Genomic DNA, 20,902 nt, shown 5'->3' on the forward strand with positions numbered 1-20,902 from the left:
ACTGAACCAATAAATAAGGATTGAGATTATTACTATTATTATTAGTTTTAGTAGTAGTAGTGGTGATTCTTTACACTATTTATATTTCGAACGTCTACGCGTTGTTAAAGAGTGAAATGCACTCGTGTGAAACTGATTTCTCGGTTTTGTCGTTATTTCCGTCATGAATGTGTTTTAGTTAGTATACCTGGTTACCAAGGAGACAACGGCACGCTCCAGTTACTCCGGAATGAATAAAAGTGAACGGCAGGTGGCGCCTGAGAGCTGAAAGGGAAGTGACTCTCATTAAAGATTATTGGCGCTTTCCTCTTATGATGAGTTTATGAGCAGGCGTGAGCTTCATGAGGTCAACCGGTGTGTGTTTCTTTGACAGTCTCACGCATAAACAGAAACAGACACAGACACATCAACCTGCGTTATCTTGCTCTGCTCATCGCGATACACAACTGACTTCAAATCTATCTTTGAATCTGACATTTGCGTAAAACTTGACAACTTTAAACACCTGGACATCCGGTTATTATTAACAAACGGTGAGTACGACATTAAAGATCTCAGTGGGAACGTATATGAGGGTTATATTGGTGATGCTAATAGTCAAGTCTGTGATTGCTGCAAGTTATTTGTGTTTAAATTAACCTAATTAGCGACCAAACAAGACATTCCGGTTGCTCGGGTTTCTCAAGTGTGAAACGCGCGAACAAGAGCATGTTTGTTTGTTTATTTATTTATCTATTTATCATTTTTCAAATTAGTGTTTTGCACTATATACGATGTTTAAAAATGAACGTAAATGGAGCTCTCAGTGCCTTTTTTCAAAAAAAAATCACAAAGAAGCCCCCAAATACAGTTTTATTTAATTGCCAGGTAACCCTAGAAGCCACGTCCCCGCGAGATTTGTAGTACAAACTGACACGCGCGCGTGATTAATGTCAACGACCGCGCGTAACCTTCCTCTAGAGATGCTTCCCTGCCACGGCAGCAGCCCCGAGGATCAGATATACGCTCAGCGGTCACGTGATCGCATGGCCATCCAGAGCCGCGCAGCCATTGGCTGGTCGAAGGTCTGACTATGGTGGAGAGGAACATCATCATCGCTGCAGTGTCATTTCCAATTACCGCTGAATTATTTACACTACCCTTAGCACTCATAGGTGGACGCGTTTGCCTATGTGTAAGGAATGATTCCCGAGAAATGCAGATTGTCAGCTAATGGGGTTTTTAGGATAGTCAAATGATGAGATCTTGAGTTAGTGTGTGGTGGATGCAGTGAATGAAACGATCCACTGCATGCCACAGACTGAACATCAGGTAGTTTCCTTGAGGTTTGAGGGTCTGACTCATTCGCTTCAGTGCCCACAGTAGTGCTGGGCATTTTGTGCTGTAGAATCTTATTTCTGCAACACAGTCAATCAAGTAATGTCAGTTTTCTGTCTCACAATTACGACATTTACTCTTACATGTCCAAATTGTAAGAGAAAAGGTGGCAGTTACCTTATTCATTCATTAATTTGTTTCATTTATTTGTTCATTCGTGCGTTTAATTTTTAAAACAAAAAAAACAGAAGTGGTCAAATTTAAAAAAAAAAAAAAAAAAAAATCATTGTGAAATGTAAAAGAATAAAAGCTTGCAGTGTGGGGAAAAAAGAATTGTAAGTCGCAAATACATTTTATTCCTCTGTAGTCAGCAGATCCTTGATTACCAACACAATGTTTCATTTATTAACACTGCTTTTTGCTTGTTTGTTTTCTTATGAAAGCTGTTGTTTAGTAGATGCAACTAATAATATTGTTTCTAGTTGAAAAATATCAGTGTATGGAAGTTAAGTGGAATGAAAAAATCATTTAATAGATTTAAATAGAAAGATTTAGATTTTCCAAGAATTCAGAGTTTTAAAAATTGAGGTTGATAATGAGTCATCAGAAATATTGTCACGTGTTCTACATTAGTAAACACGTAATAAACCATATGGTGGGTGGTATTATCAGCATCTGACTCCACTCCTTTGGTAAATGTGTAAATAATATTCAAACAGTGACAGCTGGTTCAGGTTTAATGGCGAAATATAAATTATCTTTAGTAAACTGATTAATTAGTAACTTTGGGGAAGGAAATATCGTTTTTTAATACATATTTAGTATATATTTGTGCCTTCATTTGCATGGACACTAAAGGAGGGACAATGATGTGAATGTGAGCTTTCCTGTTTCAAAGGAAACGGCACTTTTCCTGTTTGTGTGTGCAGGAGGTATTTCCTGTTCCTCTAAGTGAAACTGGGAAATGTGTCATGGGATAAGGACACACAGTTCAGGCTGAAAGCTGTAAATTTCAGGTCATATGAAATTAAATAAGAACTCATATATATTAGTCAACTGTTTAAAGATAACTTGTTGAAATTGAGTTTTATTAATACTTTAACCAGTAACTTTTAAATGGATTCCATGCTATTTATAAGATTATTTAATGGAGGAAAAAGACCAGTGTTTGCTGCATGTGCACAAAAAAACAAGCACGTCTTTATAGTTATGTGCATATTGTTCTGTCATTTTCTTTTGCTACCAAATTACTCTTGCGTCCATAAATCTGAGAAATTGTTTTAAAGGAAAAATGTAGCTTCCAGCTTCAGTACTTCTAAAGTTAAGATGTAGATCTGATATATACGTGCAGTTTTGACATGCCTGTGCTAAACTAAACTAACCTTTGGGGTCAGAAGCCTGCACTTCACATATATTTATTACCCTTTAACACTGAGGTTCAAAAGTCTCGCCAAGGCTACGTTATTTGATCAAAATACAGTAAAAACGGTTTCTGTGAGGTATTATTGCAATTTAGAAGTATCAATTCCTTTGAAAAAAGTTATTGTTCACAGAAACGGGAATGCTACAAACAAAGAGCTAAATATGTGTAATTTGCATACCCATGACACGCATGTAAATAAAGCAGATAATTTTCCCCCCACAACAATTAGTTAGTTTATACGTCAATGGCTGAAGAAGTCTCACGTTTATTACTTCCTTTCAAAAACCTCACCTCATTTGCTTTGTAAAAGTAAAAACAAGAAATACAGGACCGAGCTGTCAGTAACATACAATGCATTTTTGAGTATTGAAAGTCATTTATCAACTAAAATTAGGCAACGAAAGGCAGCTTCAAATTTATTCTGACCTGATTCTGTTCTTGTTGCAACCCCTACTAAACTTGCACAACACACTGTATACACGTCTATCTAGTGCTTTCGTGTTTCTTGTACGAGAACACATCTCTTTCCACATTTTGGCTTTGGTTTCATTGGTTAGATAAGACAAACTCTTGTAGGTCAGCTAGCTACACTTGTGAGTGCTCACGCGACGAAGGCGACAGATTGGAGCAGAAAGCTCAAATACAGACCCTTGTATGTAAATGCCCAGCAGCACAATATCAGCATTATTACAGCAGCGCGTAAACGGGACAGATGTGTGTGTTTGTGGGTTACGTGTCTGCAGACTGATGTCAGTGCAGCTGTGCTAGCTTTTGCAAGCTGATGTATTACTCAGAGTTGCACTATAGTAACCTCACAGCATCTGCATTGGTCTGTATATCTGAGGGTGAGAGTGGCGCGCATGTTTAAAAGCTCCTCCCCTCCTCGTCTTCAGTGGGTTGGTATGCCCATAAATGGGGGATGAGTCTTGTGGTGTGAGAGAATTCAGCCAATCAGAGCAGGAGGAGTGTTTTTGGCGAGGGGAGGGTGGATACTGTAGGGGGTGATGGTGGTGGTTGAGGGTGTGGTTACGGAGGAGGGGAAAGCTCTGTGTTTGAAAATGAATGTGCTACATGCACATTTGTAGGGCGTGAGTAAGCGGCCATCATTTTGGAGTCAGGCGTTAAGGAAACGGCAGAAACAGGCATTTCAGTTCCTAATACGGAAAAGCCAAAGACAGAGCAGTGTTTTCCAGCCTGTAAAGATGCATTGTAAGTCCATTTTTTTTGTTTTAAATATATTAAATGATGGTTTTATAGCAGGTGGAGTTGCTAAGGATGAATCCCAGTCCTAAACACTGCGAGTTAGTCTGTAAAGCAACAGATCTATGTTTGTGATGTGAGCATGATTAGTGGTATTTCATGTGTTTAGATCCTTATGGATGTGAATTGTGATATGAATTTAGAGGCGTGGCCTCTTTTATGCCGGGTAGGATGATTTTTGCATCTGAGCGATTTGGTTTTTCGGGGGAAATTTACATGCGGGTATTTGTCAAACACAAGCTTCTCGTTTAAATAAATTAGAAGATTGGCATTGGAAACTTTAAGTGTCCTCTTCATCGTTAGTTTTTCCGAGTGAGACTGCAACTCTGTGCCGGCATACAGATGGTAATTTTTCGGGTGGGGGCTGATTGTAGCCGACAGTTGCTGCCAGCATCAGCTGTGGAAACCCCTCCTTCTCCCGTCCTCCTGTTGAGTCCTGTATGGCATCGGCTGTAAATTACAGGATGTTTGTGTTGTCTGAGGTGTGGCTGACGTGGTTTGCAAAACCCTTGTGTACACTTAAGGACATGCCGTGCTCATCATTCTGCCGGGCAGGCACACTTTTATTTGCATCTCATCAAACAATATTGAGAGAAACAGATAAAGCTTGGTATATATTTAAGATGAGGATTTGTCATAGAATAATCAACTGAAGTCAAAATATGATAATAAATAGTATATCATATTTTGCTTGTGGTGAATCATATTATTAATGTGTACTTTAATGTCTAGTCCTGCAGAAATCATGGCTGAGTGGTTGTGAATTGTGTGCAAGGAAGATGTTGAACAAATACAATACCCTTTAAAAGGTTTTTTTAATTTTCATTCAAAATCTTTTAGGATTATTAAAGGAATGGATTACTGCCACAAGCCATGCTAGGAATATATAACTTCCTTCTTTCAGTCAAATACAGTCAGTGTTTTTTTTATCCTGGCTTGGTAATGCTGGTGGAAGCTCCATAATCATATATATATATATATATATATATATATATATATATATATATATATATATATATATATATATATATATATATATTACAAAGGGGGTGAGTAAATTTCATTTTTGGGTGAACTATTTCTTTAAGGCTGCATTTATTTGATCCACGGTACAGTAAAACGATCACATAAAATTTCAATTTCTAATAACTGTTTTAAATTGTAATATATTTTCAAATATAGTTTATTTCTGTGACGGAAAAGCTGAAATCTCAGCAGTCGGACTCCAAGTCTAGATTAAATCATTCTAAGATGCTGCTTTGGTGCTCAATTTATTATTATTGTAAACAGTTGTGTTGCTTAATATTTTGGTGCAAAATGTGACGGGATTCATAAAAACAGCATGTGTTGATGGCCAGTAGCACTGCAAATGCAGTATATCGCTGTGGAGTGAACATGACCATGACCGCATATTCACAGCTTTGGACTGATCGCATGACAGCAGATGGCTGATTAAGAAAAGATACACACATCAAGAAAGACTAAACTAGAACGTGCAGAGTGAAGATGTGTATTTCTAGATAATGAAATGACTGGTAGTATTCAAGCATTTGGAAATTCAGGTTTTTTTTAACGTAAAGGTTGCTTGAGTTCTGAAATGTTAGATAAACGTGTGGGAATCTTATGAATGTTCTAAAATGCTGATCGGTTCCATCCTCACCCACTAGCTACACGACGCACAAGGGAACATCAGTCAAACCAGCAATGAGATGCAGTCACGTGGGTTCATAAATCTCAAATGAACCCTTGCAAAATTTCCCCTTCCGAATGGACAAGGGAGTCTGTATATAAGGATGTTATCAGGCGAGCTGACGTCAGCCAAGACAAGGATTTGCATCTGCTATTGCCGAGTGCATGCTGAGAGTCAGTTGGGGCTGGAAGGGGTTAGAGAGTGCCATGGCACCTGCTCAGGGCAGATGAGGACGGCTCTGCTGGGAGAGAGGTTGCCAAGGTGAATTGATTGGGAAAGAAGAGGCTAAATCATTCGACTAACTGACAGAGCAAAAGACAAATAGGCATTTTTAATTAAGTTTCTTTTTTAGACATATAAATATTGTGTTTTTTTAAAAACATGGAATAGGAGCATCAAAATTTCAGAGAAACAATCCTTTTCTTTACCAAACAATCTTGTCAGTACTGCCTCATACCTATAATAAACCACCATACTCATTATCTCATCCATAAAAGCACCTAAAACCAAAACCTTGCACGTGCACGAGGTCATGAAGCACGAGGGTGATGAATAGCACCAGGTTTGTTTTTCATGCCCTGGGTTTCACTTTGTTCGGTACATCTGAAAGCCTGTTTTTCTTTGCGCTGGCCATTTCTGATTGTTCTCATCATGCGAGCCCTGCTGCCAGAGCTTATTACAGAAGGGCGGTAGCGTCATTGGCATGTGTTTTCATGGCAGCGGTGTGTAAAAACAACATGCTGTTTTAAAGGTGCAGAGGTCAGGCTTTGGAACGGAGGCGGCAGAAGATAGTATAAGGCTGGGCAGCAATATTTTTCTGCACTTAGTGATGCGTTTCCTTTTTGGAAATGATTCCCTTACTGTTCAGTCCACCCTGAGAAACAAGGAGCCAGAGGCCATGTTTGAAAGTTTCCTGGAATATGATCTGCCTGAGCAAATGACCTTTTTAAATAAGACTATGTATTGAGGGTTGTTATAAAAGGTTGTATAAAATAAAGTGAAGAGAGACTAATCAGATTTTAGACAGCTTGTTCCCAAAATTTGGTACAATAGTGAATGATCTTCTTTGATAGAAAAGAACAAAAACTGTATGTTGATTTCCTGTGGGGAAAACCTACTGAAGGAAAGGGAAGACCCTGTCTGTTTAGCTGAGATTATTTTTCATGCTTTTTGGCCATGTGACTGTCACATACTCATTCATGTGCTTACTTTTAGATTTGACTCAACATCCTATCGTATAGTCCAAAATTAGCTGTTGACCATGCTTACTTGAGCATGAATTTTCTATAAGTACAGAGTAAATATAATGTAAGTATTAATTTAGTTTTAATTACCATTTTATTTTTATGGTATATTTAATTTTATACGTCTTATTTGCAATCTGCCGAACTTTTCTGTAGATATTGACATTAGGCACTGAAAAAAAAAAAATCGGTTGAGTGCTACTGCTAACACTCTATCTATTTTCATTAGTGACCGCGTGTGAACCTACGGCCATGTCCACAGCTGTAGTGATGGACCATCCAGGAGACGCGAGCCTCCTCCAGTCCTGCGGAACAGCAGACAGTCTCGCCTCTCTGGAAGATGCCACCGCCGAGTCTACAGCAAAGTCAGTTCCATTTTCATTTCTTGTATTGTGTGCAAAAACGCTTGCATGCGTACTAGGTCAGGTCTGTAACTAAATTCCTGTAGTTATTTATACATCCGAGTTTGACAAGCTTGATTAGCTACATTAGTTTTGTGTTTGTAAACACAAAAACGAAGGCATGTGGGATTGTTGTCATTGGCTGTCTTACCACTGAATGTTTGACTCTGCCTTGCCAGGTTCATAAAATAAAGATATTTTTTAACATAATGAGTCATCATAGATAATGAATAACATCATTACATCATTATTCTTTATTTCCTTTCCAGTTATTGTCTAAAAGAAATTAAACTAAATGGTATCAATGAAAAAGGAGTACATTTTCTGTTATGTTATGTGAAATATATTTATAGTGCCAATTTCTTTCCAAAAACAACTAACTGTAAACCTTTGAAAATTAGTATGTCAGACTGTATTATATGCAGTGCATATTTTATTTTAAAAGATAACGTTGACAGTGAATTTTATATAGATGAACAATTGCGTCGTAACTTTGTAAAGGTTAAAATTTAGTGTAATACCAATGTAATTGGCCTCCTTATATGCATAAAATACGCAAGTTTTGCACTGTGGTGAAATACATTTAACACTCATTCGATCTGAAGCTCACGGAATAATGTAAGTAATGTAAGGTGATACTCATGGCTGTCTGAGAGAGAGATGAAACTATTTCAACTCCAGAATGCTGCTTGTCTGGAAAAGTCATTATTCATTTTCCTGATTTCCTCACAGTGAGTCATCAGAGGAGGAATCAGCATGCGCCAGAGAAGAGCAATCGAATACCAAAGCCCAACAGAGCATGCGCACAGAATCAGGTGAGATCACACACTCTCGCTGCTTTACAAACACTCGCAAATCACTCTAAACTCGCAAACACTTGGGTGAAAAGTATAGAACATGTTCTCACTGTCTTACAAACAAATATGCTCGCTTACTTTCGCTTATACTCACACATATGACTGTTACCGCCATTTTTGAAAACATGCCAAGTCATCTTAAGGCCCCAAAACCACCGCATGCATTCAGTTCTGCACTACGCAGACAAAGAGCAGAGCAAGGAAAGCTGGCCAGAGAACTAACCCACAACTTCTCATCATCAAAACTTCAAGTTTTCGAGAACTTGAGATCGGTGGGGCCTTTAAGTGATCAGTAGAGGAAGTGTTTGAAAAGGAAGCTGCTGTCCCTATGCAAACTAACTTCTCTTTCCTTTAGATGTGCAACAGGATAGCAGTGTTTTTATAGGATTTTTACAGTCGTATACGAGCAATTTGAAAACAACCCATGTGTGAACTTCCAGAGGTTCTATTGCTCTGCTGTTGTTTGTCGTGTTTACATAAGACAACAGAGCTTTGAATGAGGTCATCAAGTCACATGACCTTGAATTACGGGTCAAGCTGCTATGAGGGCTTTGTTTTCATTTCAAACGGTTTTGCAGAAGTCAGCATATAGTTATAGGTATATCAGATTGATGCTGCACAGGACGTTGTACAGGTTGCCTTTCTTCCCCTTTCACGCACAGCTGCAAAATCAGTCAAGATAAATTCCTGTTCATATTATTATCTTCAATCGATTCGTTAATTTTACATGTGCAGTGTGTAATTTCTGTGCTACTAGCAGCCAAAGCAAGAATTTCCAAGCAAGTATTCCTTCCATAAAGCTTTGCAACTGTTGAAAAAAAAAATACAATTTTAGTTTTCTAATGAAAAAGGACACACTGCCGATGAAACAGTTCACAGTTCAACAGTTCACAAATTTGAACTGTTAATAAACCCGCTATGCTGTTTGCATGAAAATAAGCCATCACTTTCATACTGATACTGCTAATGAAGCCTCATCAGAAACTCTGTGGTATTGTGTGCAAACTAGATACTAGTGATGAATGGGGGGAAAGTGTGTGTAAATGTCCTGATAGGGTGTCACTAAAACATTTGATTTTAAACAGGCGCTGCAGCAGAAATTCTTCATCGTCTGTGTAAACAAAAAGACCACACAGACACTTCAGACTTTAGGAACTGCTCAGAAACTCACAACATAGATACTAGAACAGATTTCACTAACAATAGTTTTACTGTGTTGTTCTTTGAATATAATAGTTTCTAAATGTTAATTATTAATCACTTTGTATATCTCAATACCATAACTCTACCATGTTACTCATATTGAACTGTTATTGTTTTATAGGGGTTGCCTGGTTACTTAATGTGTGACTTAAATGATCATCAAACAACACTTTGCAAAATAAATAATTATTAATGGTAATATATGGCTGTTCCCTTTGTAGGTGCCACCCCTCGTCCCGACTCGCTCTCCCTGCCCTCTAAGGGCACAGAGCTCTGGACTACACACAGGGATGGAGAGGTGAAGCTCAGGATGGGTGAGTCCGGCCCCGAGGCTGAACCCCCCTTGACTGTGAACCAGATGTTCACTTCTACGGTCCAACGCTTTGGCAGCTACAACGCTCTGGGCTGGAAAGAGGGAGAGCAGTGGAAAACTATGACTTACAAAGAGTACTACAAGTCTTGCCGCACTGCTGCCAAGAGCTTCCTCAAGGTAAGATCTGTTAATTCAGGTTTTTTATACTACATACTGTTTTAACAAAATCCCTTAACCAGTTAGACTGACATGTAAACCAGAAAAAAAATAACATCAGTGTTCAATACATAACAAAACCAAATGTGACAGACTAGCAGCTAGCCCAAATCTAGAGGGCCCCATTGGGCCGTACTGTTAGGCCTTAATTGTAATACAATTGGCAAGCACAGCTACTAAAAGTGAAAAAAGTGAGAAAAGTGAGTTCTGAGTCTAGCACCTAGTTAGCAACAGATTTCACCCATGGCTTTCTATTGTTTAGCAATTGAGTAATTTTTATTATCTTCTTGCAGTCGCTGTTGAGATTATGGCTGTTTAGCATTACAATCTTATCTAAAATTACTCTGTAATGTCCCTGATAAAAGGAACGTTTTTATGCCAGCGGTACCTGGCAACAAATACTTAAAACCTTACAAACACATAAACTGTTGTAGCTGTTACTGATGCAATCACTGTTATGACCTCAAATAAAGCATATGACCACGGGTTACCTGAGTTAAAGTGCACACAATTAGTGCATAAGGCGTCTGGGATGAGAACTTCAAAAGACAAAAATTAGCCAATCTTTTAACCGTTATGGTAATGAAAATTCTGTTACGTTGAAGTAATGAGAATTGGGATGGATGATCATAAATGGGCTTTTTTGTAATTCAAAACATTTTATATTTTTTGTGCTGTAATATGACCCAGACGTGTTGTCTGAGCCAGTTTTTAGTCACTGAGCTGAGGATGTTTGGCCAGAGTACTTGAGAATAGTTTCTCTCTCTAGCAGGACGCTTTATTTTATCTTCAGATTTTCCATGCTCTTGTCTTGGGATGAAGTTCTACTCCCAATTGGTCATGCTCTCCCTGCGGGGGAACAGGACGTCATGCCTGGCTGCCAATGTGGGCAGATTTCCATGGTTTTGTTTATGGAGAAACTAAAAGGGACTGTAACTTGTCCTTGTGTCCTGTGGGAATGATTCAGGTTGAGTTGTGTAAGCCCTATGCAATATAAACACAAAAGAAGGACATCACAGAAGAGCTTTAAGAAGTTTTTAAACATGATACAGCTTGGCACATTCATCCATCTTAAAAAAAAGTATGATTCACAAAAACAATTATTATTGTAAACTGCATCTTCTTTCTAAACTGCTTCACAATTGTTTATCTTAAAGTTTTCTTGCAATACTTTGTTTTAGAATTGGATGACATTTTGGAGTTTTGAACATCTTAAACAGAGATAAATGGCAGCATTTAACTAAACATTTATGTAACTGCAAAAAAGAACATGTAAATTATTTGCTATCTGGGACTTTGGGGAAAGCTTATGAGTTCAACTTCATCCTTTACAAATACATTATACTTCAAATTGGGCCTGCGATTTTTACATTTTGGTTTGAAATATTAATGTACACATGCTAACTGTGTGTTTATGTTCACAGCTTGGTCTGGAGCGGTACCATGGCGTCGGTATCCTCGGGTTTAACTCGGTCGAGTGGTTTGTTGCTGACATCGGGGCTATTTTAGCTGGGTAAGTGTTTCTTGTTGAGATGTTTTACACTCTGTTCTTTTGAGTCTTCAAATCAACCATAAACAGACATGCATTTTGCCGTCATAACTCGTGATCAGCACACAGCCCGTGTTTGTCCCAAACAAAGCTTTAATCATTTTCATCAGATTCAAATAGTGGCTCTGCTTTGCCATAAACTGTCCAGCTGCCTTTATGACTTTATAGCGAAGACAGATGGTTAAAGCACAACCTGCACTTGTTAAACAGCATTGCATAGTCTGGGCTGGTAAACATACAGGTGGAGTCAGAATGGAGGGAATGTTGTTAATTTTTGAAATTGTTTCCTGTTGTAGAACTGCTCATTTATGTTACAGACATAAGGATATTTATTGAGGGATTCTGTATTCGGTTTGTAGGGGGTTTGCCGTGGGCATCTACACTACCAACTCACCCGAGGCATGCCAGTATGTGGCAGAGAACTGCCAGGCCAACATCCTTGTGGTGGAAAACCACAAACAGCTTCAGAAGATCTTGCAGGTAATGAGATTGAAGGACCTATTTCCAAATGAACCTGTCTAAAAGCTTTTCTAAAGATCAGAATTTTAACTACTATTTAGAGTTTGTTTGGAGTCAAAGGGGATTTTACACAGTGATACTATTTTTAAGCACATTTATGCTCTAAATCCCATAATTGTTAATTGTTCTGCCTTTTGTCAATGTGATTTGTAAATTATATAGATAAAGAAAAAGAAATACAACACTACTCATTTAGCTGGTCATTTCTGGTGACAGTTTACAGATACTGAGAATGATCTTTGTTTAATCAAACATTCATTGCCTGCTAATTAAACACACAGTAATTTAGGTCCATCTGCTGTATAATCTCTTATTCTGTGTCTATGTGCTTTATTTTAGGTCCAAGACAAATTACCGCACCTAAAAGCCATTATCCAATACAAAGATGAGCTGAAAGAGAAAAAGCCCAATCTCTACACGGTACATTTGATTAGTCAAATATTTCAATTCAGCTCTCGGACGTTAATCTTTCTGTTTTAATCCTCCTCCACTGCTAATTGAAAACTGACATTTGCTATGTAAATATCTGATGCTCATAGTGGGCAGAGTTTATGGAGTTGGGCCGCAATGAGCCAGATGCTCAGCTGGATGATATCATCAGCTCCCAAAAACCTAATCAGTGCTGCACACTGATCTACACATCCGGAACCACGGGCCAGCCGAAGGGAGTCATGCTCAGTCACGACAATGTGAGTAGAATGCGAAACATATTCCATATTTAAACCATAACATCCATAATAACTCAAAAGCAAGGGTTTACATGAGTCACCAGTCATTCTCAGCAATAAAATGTTTTCTCTCTCCTCTTGTAGCTTACATGGACAGCACTTGCAACTGGCCGAGATGTGAGTCTGACAGATGCAGATAAGCTACAAGAAGTGGTCGTGAGCTACCTGCCACTCAGCCATATTGCTGCACAGATGATTGACATCTGGCTTCCCATGAAAGCTGGAGGAGTCACATACTTTGCACAGCCTGATGCACTAAAGGTAACCTTATATAATGCTTACATATTCTTAGAAATTACTCTTAAATTTATTAAAGAATCCCAAAAAAATCAGTTCCAGAAAAGTATTATGTGGCACAGAATTGGTGGTAATCAATTTAGTTTCTTGCTCATCAGATCAGTGATTCAGAAGGATTTATGTTGAACACTGAAGACTGGAGTAATGGCTGCTTAAAATTCAGCTTTACCATCACAGAAATAAAGAACATGTTTAAATATTAAAAAATAACTGCTTTCTATACTGCTTTAATACTTGACAATATGTGACCCTGGACCACTAAACCTGAAGTCCCACGGGCATATTTGTGGCAAAAGTTATTAGTACATTTATAGGTCAAAATTATAGATTTTTCTTTTATGCCAAAAATTAAGTAAAATGGTGTTCCATGAAGATATTTACTCTGTGAGTGATTTTGTGGTAGAGGGTCGCATATTAGCATTTATACTGTGTTTTTGATCAAATAAACGCAGCCTTTTGTGAGCGTAAGAGACTTTTTTCAAAAAACCCAAAATTCTGGCCTACATATTAGTGAAGGCACTTTCTGATTCCCTCCCCGATCTCTGTTTTGTGTATGTAAATCAAGATCCTTCTAAAGACAGTCTTGTTAGTTTAAACCAACTGTATAATCCTTTTAAAGAGAGTCTTCTGATGAAACATGAGCCTTAGTCATGCAGCTCACTCACACAGAAAAGCTTTTGTGAAGTTCATTTTGCGAAAATAATCCATAGCTGTCTGCAGATCTGCTGATATCATATTGAAACGGGTGTATGATAAGACTTCTGCGATTTGAAGCTGAACATGTGATATCTGTAGTGCCTCAATCAGTGGGTTTCAATGTATCTCTACATTGCTGTTTTGTAATAAGAGTCATTAATTTAGGATCACAGGGACAGAATCTGGCATGACATACCTGCTTGTGTCACCTGGTACAACCCTAGGTGTGTCAGCTGATGTTGGCATGCACACATGAATGTGAACCCTTTGGCAAACCATGCTGAGATTAATAGAATATAATGTATGTATGTTCCAGGGTTCTTTGGCTAACACTCTACGAGAGATACGCCCTACCGCATTCATGGGTGTCCCTCGGGTGTGGGAGAAGATGCAAGAAAAGATGAAGTCGATTGGAGCCAAATCGTCCACCGTGCGCCGGAAGGTGGCATCCTGGGCCAAAGACGTGGGCCTGCAGACCAACCTAAACAAAATGGAGCTGTATGTACACATACACAGAAACGGACACAAAAAAGGCAGAAAAATTTAGAGACAAACGTGACTATCAGTCATTATCAGTCATTTTTAACTATATGTAATTTATTTTACTTGTGTATAGATAAGTATCTGAGGCCACTTTGAATTCAAAACCTGTTTTTAGAAATTTAACTTTGAAAATTAGGAAATAAAATAATTATTATATAAAAATTCTTTATTTTTGTAAAAATGTAAGGCTATTTGAAGTAACTTTTTACCCAAACTGTTGATAAATGTTGCTAACTGTTATATGAATATTTTGTTTAATTAAAAAATACATTTAATAAACTAGAAAAGTGCTAAATAAAAGTGGTCTAGGAAAAATGCTACAAAAAGTAATCTTTTTGATCCTGGTTTTAGAACAGTTAATACTACTTAATGAAAGTAAAATATTTATTTATATTACGAATATTTGTGATTTCAGATTTCAACCCTAAAAAATAAAAAAAATTAGAAAAAATGTATTCTTAATATTGATTTAAATACATTTGATACAGTTTATAACATGAAAAAAGGTTAATATAAGTTCTAGGCTGTTTAAATGAAGAGGAATGGTCTTGTGTCTTCAGTAATGGCAGCCTGTCCAGAAAGCCATTAAACTATCGCCTGGCGAAGCGTCTGGTGTTCAGGAAGGTTCGGAAGGCACTGGGTCTGGATCGCTGTACGAGGTGCTACACCGGAGCAGCTCCCATAACCAAAGACACACTGGAGTTTTTCCTCAGTCTCGACATTCCTCTGTTTGAGCTCTACGGCATGAGCGAGAGCTCTGGACCGCACACCATCACGCTCCCCGATGCCTTCAGACTCACCAGGTACTGAAACATTCACTTGTTTAAAGCTAGTTTAGTCACTTCAGCCTGAACTTCTAGTTTATTTTTCGCTTGCACCTCTTCCTCAGCTGTGGAAAGGTAATTCCAGGATGCAAGACGAAGATCTTCAACCCCGATGCGGATGGCAATGGAGAAATTTGTTTCTGGGGCCGTCATGTGTTCATGGGCTACTTGAATATGCCAGATAAAACCGAAGAGGCTCTGGATGCAGATGGTTGGCTGCACTCGGGTGACCTCGGAAAACATGACCAGGACGACTTCCTGTTCATCACCGGACGCATTAAAGGTAAAAACCATGAATCAAAAACAGATTTGTGTTCCAGATCTTCTTCATTGAAACAGCTGAGCCATTTAAAATGGCACTTTTCAGTTTATAATTGCCACAAATTTCAACTGGATTTAGTATGGTGCATGTAATATAGTTTATGTTTGTATTCCAGAACTGATTATCACAGCTGGAGGTGAAAATATTCCCCCTGTACCCACTGAGGACGCAGTTAAAGAAGCTGTACCACTCATCAGCAATGCCATGCTTATCGGAGACAAGAGAAAGTTCCTCTCCATGCTGCTCACCATTAAGGTATTAATACAAGGCAGATGAGCCCAACATAAACGTTAAAATGTTAAAATTATTCACTATTGCCTAACCAGGTACAACGTGATAAAGCAGCAAGTGATCTTATCCATAAATCTGAGGGGTTTTTTTTAACTAACCATGACTGACGAGTGTTTGATTTATATTTGTCTCTTTTGTATTTAAACTCTTTCAGCAAAATCTCATTAGCTGTGATTTTTTTTTCCCCCTCACATCATTAAGACAAACCGCTTATTGCATTGTGTTTAGGAAACATTAAACAGTTAATGAGCAAAGCAAAAAAGTTATTTAGCATTGATTAATTTTTCATGGCTACCTTGTGTAATCCTGACCGATGTCATGCTCTCCTGAACTTGAATGCTTTAAATCTAATCAGAACATCTTATCCAAAAGGAGACAAAAGGAGTTGGGTTACGTAAGGTTACCGAGCTATAACACTCTTTTTAAACATGCAAGAGTACATTTTTACTACACTCTGATTAGATCATATCGATATCCATTGATAAAAGTTTAGGTGTTACCAAACAGCGTTCATAAACTTAAAGCGGCTGCCAACTAGTGTTCAGTATGTGTCACTACAAGTTCTGCAGTTTTTCTCTCGCCCCCTGGTGGCAACCAACAATACTAAAAGATTAATTCTTTTGTAAATTGAAAGATCTAATTAATGGTGTTTGCTAAACCAAGTGCACGGTAGTATTATATTATATACTTTTAAATTCTTATTGTTGCTTATACTAAAGAATGAGTAGTAAACATTGGTGTGTAATTTGTCCTGCATTATTGTGTTACTGATATAAATGACTCAAAAATGATGTAATGACGTGTGATTATAAATTACTTCTCTAAGACATTGGATTTCAAGTTGGACAATAAATAACATAATTTCTAGAGACCAAATTAAGAGAAACCCTAGCAACTGAACACCTTAATAACCTCATATTTGTGCACCAGCAACACCTTAGCATTTACATTTTGACAGAGGGAAACGCTTTAGTAAAATACGTTTTTAATCTAATGTACATAACTATCCATTAAAAAATGCTGATGACTCTCTTCTTTTTTTTTGCTCTCAGTGTCAGGTAAACAACGAAACGGGAGCCCCCGAAGATGAACTGACTCCTGAGGCAGTGGAAATGTGCCGTAAACTGGGCAGCAATGCCACACGAGTCGGCGAGATTGCCGGTGGCCGTGACCGAGTCGTATACACTGCTATTCAAGAAGGTATCAACCGCGTCAACGAGAAAGCCACCTCTAACGCCCAGCGCATCCAGAAATGGACTGTTTTGGAGAAGGATTTCTCTATCCCCGGTGGGGAGCTGGGTAAGTTTCCTTGTAATGACCTTTTTGTGTGTTAATTACTCACAAAAGCCTTAAAAATGTTGATTTAAAAGTCTATATAGGCCGTTTGTTTAGCTGTTTTAAACTCTCTCACACAGGGCCCACAATGAAGCTAAAGAGGCCAGTGGTCATGAAGATGTACAAAGACCAGATTGAGAACTTTTACAAAGAAGTCTTGACCCCAACCACCCCAGACAACCCTCTGCCTCCTAAATAGGTGTCCAACAAAAGGCCTTGTCACCCACTTCAGAGATCGGAGACAAAGGGATTGACATGGCCTTAAAAACACACTTACATAGGAACACCACTCAGACCTTGTGTTTTGCTTGTGTCCATTTTGGGTTAATATTTGTTCAGGGTTTTGTAATTGTTGTTTATTTCATACTGTTTACATTTTTTTTGTATTATAGCATATTATATAGAAAACATGTTTATGAAAACAAAAAGCCATTTGTGAATTTGATTTATTTTTTTTATTTTAATTTTTTTTTGTGGTGATTTACTATTTATTTTCTCGCCTAATTATAATGAAGTGTCTTTTGAGCCATGTTCTTGATTTATATGTAAGTGCAGGTGACTTAAATGTCTGTATTCAAAGATACCAGTTAATTTATGGTTGGATTTACCAACAACGGTAGACATCTTAATATCTGACAAGCTAATTTACACATCAGGCATGACTGAATACTTTGAGAAGAGCATTTTGTGGTTGTGCACTAGAAGGAAAAGGAAAGTAGGAAACTAGGTGTTTGTTAAAGGAATAGTTCACCCAAAAATCTAAATTCTGTCGTCATTTGTTCATTAGTTCCAAGCCTGTATGGATTTCTTTCTTCCGCTGAACACAAAGGAAGATATTTTGAAGAAAGTTTGTAATCAGGTTAAAAAAAGTTTCCTGTAATCAGGAAAAAATACTATGGAAATGAACGGTGACTTAAAACAGCCTGATTACAAAATTTGAAAAAGAAAAAGTAATTCATACAGGCTTGAAGCTGCTTGAGTAAATTATGACAATTTATTTTTGGGTGAACTATTCCTTTAAGGAACAACCACAGGATTTTCTGTGAAGATCATTTAAATAAGAATCTCATTCCATATAAGCCATAAATGTTTGTTTGTTTATTTTTGTAACCAAATGTGTAATTTGAATGCAGTTGGTTAATTTGGTCATTTGAATTCTTTGTAAAATGAGTCTGTTGTTATATAGTGTAAATACATATTGCATACATTAGTTTTTTTCTGATTTTGATGCTTTGTTTGCGTCACTCTGACAATCCTCAAAGTAGCAAGAGGTTAGATGTCATGCAGTCTTGTCAGCATGAGCTTTATGAAAAAAACATAAAATTGGATTGAGAAAGCAGGTTAATATTTCTCTTATGAAAAAAGGGATATGAAGGAGCTAATGTGAGGAGGTCAGAATTTGATTCGACGAGCTATGTTGCATTTTTTTTTTTTGCTTTGCATGTGCAATAGGGATATATTTTGACCAAAAATGTAGCTGATTTTATTTAAATTGTATACCGCATAGTAAAAAGGATGACAATGCGATACAGTAAAACAAATGAATTGATCAAAGAGGTTAAATGAAGGAACTTTGCAAAGTTTGTGAATTGGGAAGTGCTATTTAATCTGTCAAGTGCTTGAATATACAAAAAACAACCGCAAATCACTTAATGTAAATCCAAAGATATGATTTTCTTTCTGTAAATAGATTAATTTTTATCTCACTTAAAAAGCTTTCTTCAAATACTCAACCTGTTACTCCAAAGTGTGTATACTCTGACTGCATAGCATGACCACAGCGAGGCCTTTTTGTAAATAGGAAGACTTAGTTTAATTTGTGCATGAAATGAGACATGTTGTTTGCTCAATCAGAATTGGTGAGAATGAAGGTAGAGCTAGTAAGTGATTTCCATTCTTCTATCTGGGATTTCTATTATGGTTTCAACTAAATTGCTCTTCATTTTTTTTTTCAAAATCAATGTATGTTTTTTTTTTTTTTTTTAAGAATTATTTGCTTCTCTTTTGACAACAATACTGTGATGGTTTAATGTAAGTCTGATCTACATTTGGGCCAGCATTAAGGGAAGTCTGCAAATTTGGAAATGTGCAAAAATGAACATGATGTAAAGTCTCAGACTGTGAAAGGTTTGTCTGGTTTTACCTGACTCTGAAAACTCTTGAACTGGGTGACAATTTGTTGTGTGTAGTGTGATGTTAAGGGTTTCTGAAACGTGCATGTCATTGTTGAAACTGGATTACAGAAGATAGTTGACTTTGGGAGATGGAACTCCAGGTTTCTACTTGTATGTATGTGTGAATTATCCCTTTACTGGACAATAAATGTGATATAACCATGATCAAATCTTGAAAGGTCTTTGACTTGAAAGTTGGGATCGAAAATTGCTCATAGCTGACTATGTCATGTGTATATAATTTCATGTGTAAATATAGTGTAATTTCAATGGATATACATATATACATATGTATATATACACATATATATGAGAATACTCACATATATATACATATATACTATATAAGATCATATATACATATATATATATATATATACATATATATATATATATATATACATATATATATATATATATATACACACACACATATATATACATATATACACATATATATACATATATACATGTATATGACATATATATACATATATACATGTAATATAAAAAATACATATATACAATATATACACATATTTATATATATACATGTAATAATATATCACATATTACATGTATATATACATATATATATATATACACATATATATATATATATATATATATACATAAAACATGTACATATATATACATATATACATGTATATATATACACATATATATACATATATACATGTATATATATAGGACCAATATTATATATATATAATGATATTACATATATATGATAGGATCATGTATATGTATATATATATATATATATAACACATGTATATAGACCATGTATATATACACATATATATACATATATACATGTATATATACATATATATATATAACATATACATATACATATATATATATATACATATATACATATATATATATATATATATATACACATATATATACAGTGGCCATATATATAATATATATATATATATATACAGGGGGTATATACACATATATATATATATATATATATATATACCATATATATTATACATGTATATAATAGAAATATATATATAATATATATATATATATAATATATATAAAATATATAGTAATAATTAAATATATATACATATATATAATACATATAATTAATATAATATATATAAAATATAATAATATAATATATTACTATGCGTTCACATATATATACACCAGGTCGTATGATTGGTTTATATATATATAAAACATATATATATATATATACATGTATATATATAGGCTATGTATATATATATATACATATATATATATATATATATATTACATATATAATATAACAAATATATATTTACATATACATATATATGCAGTGGGCCATATATATATATATATATACATATATGTTTGGTTGTGTGGGCTGTGATATATATACATGTAAAAGGTTGGGAACCACTGCACTACATGTATATAGACTAATGGCGGCATTTAGCTATATATCATATATATATAGGATATAAACGATTTAAACACTAAAATACTTTCATTTTAAATGCAAATAACATGTCGCAATGTTACGTTTTTACTAGTATTTTCATCAAATAAATAATGGTAAGCATTCATAAAATAAAACGGAATAAATGTAACGTTACCCGAGATATACAGACGATTAAGCAGTTAAGATGGCTTCCAACAATGAAACTAGTGATGGAAGACGCTGT

General features: G+C 36.2%; 1 protein-coding gene across 2 annotated transcripts; it reads left to right on the forward strand.

The window, feature by feature from the left end:
- The first annotated feature begins 342 nt into the window (after nt 1-342).
- acsbg2 (acyl-CoA synthetase bubblegum family member 2) lies at nt 343-19,367 on the forward strand. Of its 2 annotated transcripts, none has more exons than XM_043247146.1 (15): nt 343-533; nt 7,164-7,299; nt 8,068-8,150; nt 9,617-9,885; nt 11,349-11,437; nt 11,833-11,953; nt 12,332-12,412; nt 12,532-12,681; nt 12,805-12,981; nt 14,030-14,211; nt 14,817-15,059; nt 15,146-15,363; nt 15,518-15,657; nt 16,746-16,992; nt 17,109-19,367. In XM_043247146.1, exons 2-15 carry the CDS (start codon nt 7,187-7,189, stop codon nt 17,225-17,227), a joined length of 2,232 nt encoding a protein of 743 aa, XP_043103081.1. In that variant the 5' UTR covers nt 343-533; nt 7,164-7,186; the 3' UTR covers nt 17,228-19,367. The 2 variants fall into 2 exon arrangements, with proteins under 2 accessions (XP_043103081.1, XP_043103080.1); XM_043247145.1 differs by lacking the exon at nt 343-533 and adding an exon at nt 3,791-3,949.
- The last annotated feature ends 1,535 nt before the right edge of the window (nt 19,368-20,902 follow it).

The sequence above is a fragment of the Puntigrus tetrazona genome, chromosome 8 (assembly GCF_018831695.1).
Source record: "Puntigrus tetrazona isolate hp1 chromosome 8, ASM1883169v1, whole genome shotgun sequence".
In the NCBI taxonomy this organism is placed as follows: Eukaryota; Metazoa; Chordata; class Actinopteri; order Cypriniformes; family Cyprinidae; genus Puntigrus; species Puntigrus tetrazona.